At 51.9% G+C, this 10,288-nt stretch overlaps 1 protein-coding gene across 1 annotated transcript; it reads left to right on the top strand.

Moving 5' to 3' along the window:
* Positions 1-4,969: 4,969 nt before the first annotated feature.
* HOXB13 (homeobox B13) lies at positions 4,970-9,552 on the top strand. The gene is made up of 2 exons (XM_038547593.1): positions 4,970-5,724; positions 6,894-9,552. Exons 1-2 carry the CDS (start codon positions 5,121-5,123, stop codon positions 7,145-7,147), a joined length of 858 nt encoding a protein of 285 aa, XP_038403521.1. The 5' UTR covers positions 4,970-5,120; the 3' UTR covers positions 7,148-9,552.
* Positions 9,553-10,288: the final 736 nt, after the last annotated feature.

Here is a 10,288-nt window from a genome sequence, read left to right as displayed (position 1 = left end):
CCGCCCCACAGGCCCCTTCCAGACTTGGGAGAAGAACAATGGAAAATTGAGAGGACCGGAAAGGAAAAAAAAGAAAAAAGCGAGTGTACTGGGGGGAAGGGGACAGAGAACAGTAAATCAGGGATAAGGGAGAAATAGAAAAAAAAAATAGAAAGAAATGGAAAGAAAGAAAAGGAGGAAGGAAAAAAGAAAACGAAAGAAAAAATGAAAGGAGGGAAAAGCAAACAAAGAAAAAATAGTGTAAGGGACAGGTTGCGAGAAGGGGACCAAAAGATAAGTAAAAGGACCCCAGGATGGGGGTGGGTAGAGGAAGGAAGCACCACAGACAGAAAGAAAGAACTCCCGAAAAGAAAACTCATTAAACTCGAAGGGAAGAAAGGCAGAAAGGAGAACAAAGATGAAAAGAAAGATACCAAGAGACTAAAGAGGGACGAAAGAAAACACCGAGGGGAAGGAAAGATATTAGAAAAGAGGAAAGAATAGAGCACACCGCGTTAGGCCTTTTGTATAAAGGACGCGACGCCAAGCAGTTTAGCGCAGCGGAGCCCCGACCTTTTCAGGACAGGAATTGTCGGCGCCACAGATAAATTCTCTTTATCCTCCGCGGCCGACCCGAGGCCTGGGTCGTGCGATCTTATACGTCGTTCCAGGTGCGAGAGGGAAGCCTCGGGGCGCTGATGGAAGCCACTGGGCGCTCATCTCGCTTTGCAAAAAAAAAAAAAAAAAAAGCATAATTTAACAAGTGTCCCCGGTGGGGCGAGTGGGCACCTCTCGCCCCCTTCCCCTCGCTGGCGCCCGAGCCCGAGCCCGAGCCCCGGCTGGGGGGGGGGGGTGCTGGGGGGTGGGGGGGAGCTGACACCGAGGTTCCAAGTCCCGGTGGCCGGAACCCCTGGGGGCGCGGCGGCCGCGCTCAAAGGCCGGGTCGTAAAGGTCAGAGGCTGTCTGTGGGGCCGCGCTGAATGGGCTCCCGGAGGTAAACAGGCTCTTAACTTTCAACTTGGCCTTGACCTTCCTGGAGGTGTCTGGGCGGTATGTAAAGGAGCCGCTGAGGCTTTCAGCGCGTTTGGCTGGGTCGGTAATGCTAGCCGGGGGGTGCGGGAGGGGGCGGCTGGCGGGGGGCGGGGGTCCCCCGGAGGGTCTGAGTGGAGGCTCCCAGCAGGACACAAAGGAGTCTGCGGGGCTGGGGGAAGGGTTGGCTCCGGCCCCCGCAGGCTGGGAGGTCAGGAGGCCTGGGTTGTTCTGAGACCTTAGCGGAGCTCACGTGGAGCTCCTGGGAGGATTTGGAGGCTCTGAGCCTCAGTTTCTCTTCGTGGGAGTCTCAGGCATACCCAGAGCTATGAGAGGCAAGTGAGAAGTGACCAGTACTCTATTTAGGGCAACGGTCCTTTTCTCTTCAAATAAGAACAGGTGGCTATTGTTCATGAGACACGGATACACTTACAGAAGCACACATAGAGCTCATTTTTATTCAGTTTATAAAATGCTCTCAAGTGCAAAATTTCACTTAGTCTTCACAGCATTCCTGTGAGGTAGAAATCATCGTCCCCATAAGGAGGCAGATAATATTTACAGATAAGGAGAATTAGTCCTACCTTATCGGATTGGCAGCTAAGATCTATAAGTCACAGACAGATGCACATACATATATGTGTACAGGAAATGGGAACGCATGCTTGTATGCTAATAAATATGATATCCAGAACTATTCCCTGGGATCTAGTAGATACTAAATAAATTGCAGAGTATGACAAACACAGAAACAAAAATCCTATAGTATTTATTTGTGTTGGAATGTATCTGTTTCCATAGGAGTGAATAGCACAGCTGCAGAGTTTCACACACATGAACTAGAACCCTACACCCCCAAATCACAAAGACAGGTAGTGTTGCTAGGAGTCTTTAAATTCTTTTTTTTTTTAAAGATTTATTTATTCATGATAGACATATATATATATAGACATATGTGTCTATATATATATATATATATATATATATATAGAGAGAGAGAGAGAGAGAGAGAGAGAGGCAGAGACACAGGCAGAGGGAGAAGCAGGCTCCATGCAGGGGGCCCGACGTGGGACTCGATCTCGGGTCTCCAGGATCACGCCCTGGGCTGAAGGCGGCGCTAAACCGCTGAGCCACCCGGGCTGCCCGAGTCTTTAAATTCTTATATTTAATTATTTTCCTTCTAAAAATAGAGATAAAACTGATGTACAGTAAAGTGCAGAAACATCAAGTGTACAGATTGGATTTTCACAAAGTGAACACACCCATGTAACTAGCGAGCAGATTGAGATCAAGAACATTTCCAGCACCCCAGAAGGCTTCCTTAGGTCACCTCTGAGTCAGGAACCTTCCTTCCCAGGGTAATCTCCTCTGACCTCTATCACCACAGATTAATTTTGCCTGTTCTTGAACTGCACAGAAATAGAATCATACAATAGTTACACTCTTGCATCTGGCTACTTTCACTCACATATCTGTGTGACTCATCCATGTTGTGTGTGTGTAGTGGTAGTATTTTTTTATTGCTACATATTACTCCATTCTTTAATTATAGCATGATTTACTTACCCATTCTACTACCTGTGGACATTTGGGTTGTTTCTGTTTTTTAGCTCCAGTGAATTAAGCTGCTTTGGACATTCTAGTACGTGCCTTTTGATGGACACGAGCATTCATTTCTGTTGGGTATATGTACAGGAATGAAATTGCTGGGTTATAAACTACAAATAAAATTATTTATTTCTGAATTTAGGGATCTATATGTCTGTACTGTCATCTACCAAGTAAGAACCAGTGAAAAGGGGCACCTGGCTGGCTCAGTTGGTGGAGCATGTAACTCTTGATCTTGGGGTTGTGAGTTCAAGCCCCACACTGGGTGTAGAGTCTACTTTAAAAACACACACACACACACACACACACAATAACAAAGTGAAAACGTTTTAGTTTTTAGGTACAAATCCTGGTAATTCTGCACTTCATTATTAGACAAGCAAGAGGCTATGACAAGAAACTAGAAAGCATCAAAGAGATATCTTCTCCTTTTCCTCTCATAGGGTTTTCAAATACAATAAAATCTAGTGAGAATTTTGTGCTTGGTGTCTTCTATTATTAGCAATTTTCATTGAGGGTGAGATATAATCTCCACTACAATCCCACAGCTTGGGAAAATTTCAGTTTGCATGAGCCATTTTCTGAAAGATGGTTCAGGTTCAGGTTCAGGTTCAGGTTGGTAAGGTTGGGCATGGCAAAGCCCACCTCGAGTCAGAGTGGTTTGTTCCACACAGTTGTCACCACCCTGGTGTGGAAAGGAAAGTTTCCTGCCTTCTCCAGAAAATCTGAGGGGTTCTAGAAAAGTAGACTCAGAAGGATTTTATTTGGGTGGGGTAGCGAAGGAAACAAAACCTCTGAAGATTTGTGAAACAAATTGGTTTGAGTCTTCTGAATTGCTCTGTATGAAAGGGCTCAACAGGGATGCCTGGTTGGCTCAGCGGTTGAGCATTTGCCTTCATGCCCAGGGCATGATCTTGGGGTCCTGGGATCAAGTCCTGCATCGGCTCCCCACAGGGAGCCTGTTCCTCCCTCTGCTTCTGTCTCTCATGAATAAATAAAATATCTCTTTTTAAAAAAGGCGGGGGCTCAACAGAGGGGCCTCCAGAAATTCTTGCAATGGTGGGGCTCTCTCTTCAATCCCTTTTTCCTTCTAAGGAAGTGGAAAGCCTGGAGGAAGCAGATAGGGGTCCTGGGCTTTCTGGATACTCAGCTTGGGTAGGAATGTGTCAGGGTCAGAGTGAGTCACCTGGGCCTCTTGGAACATAAGAGGAGAACCCCAGGGCAGAGAGGCTAGACATCTCCACACAGGGCAGGCTTCTTCTTTCTTGGGGTCCAGAACCCCTGCAACTAATGCATGGCCAATTAGGCCTGGCTTCGCAGAAATTCCTTAGATCTCAGAAAACGAGGGAGGGAAGAGGTCCTCTTTTCTGGCTGGTACTTCAGGATTTTATAAGATCCGTTCCCATTCCCTCCTTCAAGTTGTCTCTTTCTCCCTTTGTGCTGCTATCCCTGCCTCTCTCTCTCTGAATATACAGGTCATGCGTGTCCTCTCTCCTACATATCTCTCTCCCCACCATTAAATGCAAATCCAGACCCCCCTTTCACAGGCTACATCTAGAAACTTCATTTCCCCTTCAGATCTGACCGTTGCACGTCCCAGGCTCCAGATGTCCCGTCTTCTTCCGAGCTCTTGTCCCCCTCCCTCTCCTTCTGCCCCACCCCGATCCGGGAGCGGCAGGGGCGGGAGCTGGGATCCCCGGGGAAGGGGCTTGCCAGGCACTTCCCTGGGCAGCGTATTACGCGCATCCGGAATAGGAGGGGCACCTGGAATGAACCGGGTTGCTGGTAGCCAGGACCCAGAGCCGGGGGCTCCCAGAAATACCCTTTGGCCCCCATTTCCCAGCCTCTTCTGGTTCAGGCACATTCCCAGGTTCCCCTTTCAGGCACAGAGCGGCCTCCCGCCCCCGCCCCCCCCGACTCCCCGCCCCCCCTTCCCCTTGAGACGCACGTTTTATAGGGGGAGCTTTTTATTCTCTCGTTAAACCAGCCAAAGCACCGGAGACAGAGAGCCGGGGAGGGAGAGGAGGCGGCGGGGGCGGGATGGCCCCTGTCTTCTCTCCCTCCGCCTCCCTCCTCTCCGCCCCCCCCCCCCCCCCAGCTGGGTAGCTCCAAACTGGAAAGCAGCTTTCCTCTGCGTTCTTGTTTTCACAGGCAATAAAAGTGAGGGAGAGGGAAAGAGGGAGAGACGAAGGGAGGGAGAGAGGGAGGGAGGGAAGGAGGGAGGGAGGGAGGAGAAGAGACAGAGAGGAGCAGGGGTAAAGTATTTTCGCAATTTCTGCCCCGAAGATTTTATTAGCCTCCTCCCGCAGGCCGCGGCCAATCAGCGCGCGTGCCCTGGCACCTGCGTCTCCTGCGTCAGGGCTGCCGGGCTGAGCGAATGCAGCGCCGTGAGAGCTGGGAGCGATTTAAAACGCCTTGGATTCCCGGGGCCTGGGTGGGGAGAGACGGCTGGGTGCCCCCCGGATCCCCCCGCCCCAGCGCCCCATGAGCGGACCCTCGGCCCCATGGAGCCCGGCGACTACGCCACCCTGGACGGGGCCAAGGACCTGGAAGGCTTGTCGGTAGTGGGAGGGGGTCGGAATCTCGTGGCCCCGTCGCCGCTGGCCACCCACCCGGCCGCGGCGCCTCCGCTGATGCCCGCTGTCAGCTACGCGCCGCTGGATCTGCCGGGCCCCGCGGAACCGCCGAAGCAGTGCCACCCTTGCCCCGGGGTGCCCCAGGGGGCGGCCCCGGCTCCGGTGCCTTACGGCTACTTTGGAGGCGGGTACTACTCCTGCCGGGTGGCCCGGAGCTCGCTGAAACCCTGTGCCCAGGCGGCCACCCTCGCTGCCTACCCCGCGGAGACGGCCACGGCCGGGGAGGAGTACCCCAGCCGACCCACCGAGTTTGCCTTCTATCCTGGGTACCCGGGACCCTACCAGCCAATGGCCAGTTACCTGGATGTGTCGGTGGTGCAGACTCTGGGAGCCCCCGGGGAGCCTCGCCACGACTCCCTGCTGCCTGTGGACAGTTACCAGCCCTGGGCCCTCACCGGTGGCTGGAACGGCCAGATGTGTTGCCAGGGGGAGCAGAACCCACCCAGTGCCTTCTGGAAGGCAGCATTTGCAGGTAACTTGCCCCACTATGTTTGTTGGGTCCCCTTGGTGCTGCTGACTGTGGGTGGTAGGCCGTGCTGGTGCTCGCAGGGGGAGGAAGTGAAGGGAGATTTGGGGCCTGTGAGGAGGAGCTTGTGCTCATCAGTTGGCTGTTAGGACGCTGAAGGAGGGTTCAGGCAGTTGAAGAGACAGGGTGGAGGCCCCAGAGGGTCAGCATGAGGGGCCTGAGCTGGGTGCTATTGGAAGGCTGTGGGCTACCAGGTACCTTCATCTCCTTAGGAGGCCTTGGGACCTGCTTTTCAATATGTCCAAGTGTTTGATTCTTTTTGCTGTTGACGGGAATCAGGCTGTTCTACCTCGCAGATCCCAGGGTTAATTCTACCAAAAGGCTAAATGACTCTCTATTCAGTGAGTAATGGGGATGGGGTGGGTAGGAACATGGATATTGAATGTTCTGTGAAGAATACAAACCCTCATTTTCTTTCAGATGAATTTTTCAGTTTCTTTTCAAAAATATTTTATTTATTCATGAGAGACAGAGAGAGCGAGAGGCAGAGACACAGGCAGAGGAAGAAGCAGGCTCCATGCAGGGAGCCTGATGTGGGACTGGATCCTGGGACCCCAGGATCACGCCCTGGGCCGAAGGCAGGCACTAAACTGCTGAGCCATCCAGGGATCCCAATTTTTCAGTTTCTAAAGGAAAATTTAGATTCCCTGCAGTCATAATTTAGGGGCATGTGTATGTGTGTGTGCGTTGTGTGCATGTTGGGGGGGGGAGGTGTGTGTATGTGTGTTTGTGTATTGGGAGTGGGAGCAGAAATGTGTTCCTTTCTGCACTTAATTTGCCTGTAGAATCTATGAGAGTGGCCAAGAGTCTGAAAATGCATGTGAGGGTGGATATATGTGACTGTGGGCAAAGGTCTGGCAGGGTGTGATGGGTGTGTTTGCAGACCTGCAATGCTGAGGACAGGGATGGGTGAGGATGGCTTGCAGGAACCTGGTCTTTCAAAACCTAAGTGGTCATCAGAAAACAGCCAGAAGTCAAGGTGTCCCCCAGTGCTTTGGGGGAGTGGTTGTGTCTGGGTGCTCCCATAGGATTGCTTAGCTTGTAGGGCCTGCGTTTGTGCGTGGGCTTGTGGGTGGAGGTCTGAGTGTGGCTCTCTCTCTCTTCTTCCATGGCAGAGTCAGGCACACAGCACCCTCCTGATGGTTGTGCCTTCCGACGTGGCCGTAAGAAGCGCATTCCTTACAGCAAGGGGCAGTTGCGGGAGCTGGAGCGCGAGTATTCAGCTAACAAGTTCATCACCAAGGACAAGAGGCGTAAGATCTCTGCGGCCACCAGCCTTTCAGAGCGCCAGATCACCATCTGGTTTCAGAACCGCCGGGTTAAGGAGAAGAAAGTCCTTGCCAAGGTCAAGACCAGCACTACTCTGTGAGGGAGATCCCTGGCTGGGGGAGTGGGGGAGAAATGGAAGTATCCTAGGGAAACCAGGAGCCTGCCAGCGCCAGGCTGGAGCGCAGGACTCTGCCGAGGGGCTCCCAGAGGTTGCACTCTTCCCAGGCCACAGCTCCTGGGCTGTTCCTCAGGGATGGCCTGGGTGCCCCCATATGTTTTAGGGAGCCAGTGAGGCCCAGAGTTACAGTCCAATCCACCAGAGCCACATACCACCCACAGGACCTGTCGCCAGTCACAATCATTCATCCTGGTAGTGGTAATAGTCACCATAACCAGTATGAGTTGCCATGATAATTAGTTTCAAATTTTTATCTAGAGCTCTGAAGAGCACTTGAGAAACTGCTTGCATGGATTGAACTGATAATGAATAAACTTGGAGGGAGACCCAAGGCAGGGAAGCTTCCTTTGCATCCACATCCATTTCCAAATCCTGTCCCCCACCCCAGTGATTGCAGCAGATAGGAGAAAAGGCAGATTCACTCCTGTGACTACCATTGCTCATTTGGCATTTTTCTAAGATGACCCCTGGGCAGGATGGACAACACTGGGGGGTACCTCTCCCTCCCTCCCTGCCCACACCCTGGGTTGTATGCTGAGGTCTCAGAAATCCCATCCTTAACTCTTAGATTTTGTCCTTGTGTGAAAATGAAGCCAGTGAACTGCCCTCCTGAGTCCTCCTGCCTCCAGAAAAACTGAGTTTGAGAAAGCTCCTGGATAATTCATCATCTCTCATTTCCTCCCCTAAACTTTCCAAGTCTTCCCTTAACAATCCTGGTGGTTCTGTCCAGGTTATAGTTCATTGGGGCATTTGGGAGTTGCATGAAATAGGTATTTGTGGCCTTGTAGACGTGCCCCTCCCAGGCACAAATAGTTACAGAACTAGGGAGTAGAACGCTACCCTATTGGCAGGCACATCACAAACACGCTGGAATAGCCAGGCTGGAAAGAAAACCAGAAAATGGCCCTTCACCACCCATTCTCCCTCTGCTTTGCTTCTACTTGACATCAGGAGAAGTTGTGGGTCCCAAGCCTGGGAGATGGGTCAGGCCCCTTTGTGAGTGAAAAAACAGTGGGTGGCAGAAGCGCAAAGACCCAGGTGAGGCGTCTTAGGCAAGAGTGGCTGCAGATCTCTTTCCTTTTCACTTTGTGCTGGTTTGGTCCAACTACCCTGAATCCTGGGTAGGTAGAGGATCATGTTGGCACCAACTCTCTTTTCTCCATCCACATAGACAGAGACTGAACGTGTGGAATTGTAGACACCTGGGGCAGACATGCTGTTCACAGAGCTGCAGAACCCAGGACCCTGACACGGAGCCTTGGTCTCTGTGAGGGCTCCCTCATGTCACGTACCTGGGCCCACTGCCCTGTGGGATTCACCACCTTGGCTGCACCGGCCAAGTCAGCGGGTTGGCCCTGGATCTTCCTTTGCCTGGGCCGACACACTCCCTGTGATCCAGAGCCCAGGCTCGAAGTGGAGAGGACCTGTACAACCCAAGATCCCAGACACCGCCAGGAGCAGCTGGTGAGGCCGGCGGTGACTGTCTCAATGGTGTCTCAGAGCTGGCTCAGCCTCCTAGTTCTCCAGGAAGCCCTGTGTAGCCAAGGCACGTTTACAACCCCTGCTGTCAGGTGGGATTCTAGTCCTGGCTCCTTTCCTGGGAATGAGTTGAGAAGCAACTCAGATTCTCCTTAATCTATTTACCAAAGAGGAACCCAGGGCCAAAGGGGAAAGGCTCCAGAGGTGGCCGTCACCCTCCCCTGTTGGGACTCCTTGACTGTGTCTGCTTAAGGGAGAAGAGGGGAGGTGTCAATTTTGTTTTGTTTTGTTTTGTTTTTTTCAATTTTGTGATTAAAAGACAAAACAAAACAAACCCTTCCAAACACCCGGGTCCCGTTTAAGCTCCTTGATAAAGCACCCGGCTCAGAGGAAGTTACTTCCTGCTTTTCATTCTCTTCTAAGCAAAGTCTCAAGCGAGTAGCTTTTAACTTCAGGGGTCCTCAAGGATAGTGTGTGCGGACCCCTCCCTCGCTGCTTCAGAAGTGGCCAGACTTCAGTGCACATAGGGATGTGGGCAGGGTGCGGGAGAAATGAAGGGGGCTTTATGGTGCGGGGTCCCCTTCCAGAGGAGAGGAAAGACCCCAAAAGGGGCTGACACTTGGACTAAACGAGCCAGCCTAGGTGGAGCCCTCAAAAGGAGTCAGAGACCTCGAGATCCTGTCCTCCCGGGGCTCTAACTTCTCCGCTACCAGGGACTTAAAGTTTCGTTGTATTATTCGTTCGCAATAATTTCAGAACGAACCAAAAATTTGGGATTTTAGAGATTTATTTCGCTACCAATGTGAGTTTGTGGATTATTAAAAAGGCAAGGTCGCCCCCTTCCGGCAGAAGTTTGCTATTTCAGGGAAACCCGCCGGGCGGCTGGGCCTGGACTGTTCCCTCAAGGAGCCCCAGGCTTCCGGATGCCTGGGGTCTCCGGCCTCGCGGGGTTGGGGAGTTTGGGGCAGCTTGTGAGAGCGACGGGACCCGGAGCCGCCAGAGATTGGGCCAAGGTATCTGCAGATGTATCGGTCCAGCCAGCGAGAGACCAAGAGGCGGGCGAGCAGGGCAGCGCGAGCGATCTGGAATAGAGAACAGGCTCTCCAGGGCTCCAGAAGCCAGGCCGCGGCGCCCTCCGCCCCGGGTCCAGGTCCTCCAGCGGACGGAGTATTTTCTTTATCTTCCTCCGCAGAGCAGTTCGCGGTGACACCCTCCTTTTTTCTCCTGGGAGTGAGGTATGGAACCTATGCAAAACAAAACAAATTTAAATTTCGTTTGGCTTTACATCCTTTCATGAAACCCCTTTCCAAACACCAATTTTACTCCCGAGGCAAACTATACCCCCTCCCACCCAGACCGAGCATTTAAAAATCTCTCACTAATTTGGGTTAAATTTTAACAAAACCCATACATTTACGTTTACATTTACTTGACTGCAGCGATTTGCTTCTGAGTAGGGCCGGTTTTAGATCCCGGGGAACGTGTTTTGCTAAAAATTATCCAGACTGAAACATGTGAGCACAACGTTCATAAATGGCTAAATTCAGACAATCTCGACCAAATGCATGTAGAAGTGTCCAAATA

This window comes from Canis lupus, chromosome 9 (assembly GCF_011100685.1).
Source record: "Canis lupus familiaris isolate Mischka breed German Shepherd chromosome 9, alternate assembly UU_Cfam_GSD_1.0, whole genome shotgun sequence".
Lineage (NCBI taxonomy): Eukaryota > Metazoa > Chordata > Mammalia > Carnivora > Canidae > Canis > Canis lupus.
Note: the sequence above shows the minus strand (reverse complement) of the source record. Positions and strands in the feature narration are given on the sequence as shown.

Bases quoted from the DNA above. Each gene is read 5' to 3' on its own strand.
- HOXB13 (XM_038547593.1), top strand. From the start codon at position 5,121: ATGGAGCCCGGCGACTACGCCACCCTGGACGGGGCCAAGGACCTGGAA. The intron at 5,725-6,893 runs GTAACTTGCCCC...CTTCCATGGCAG, and splicing joins CTGGAAGGCAGCATTTGCAG to AGTCAGGCACACAGCACCCT.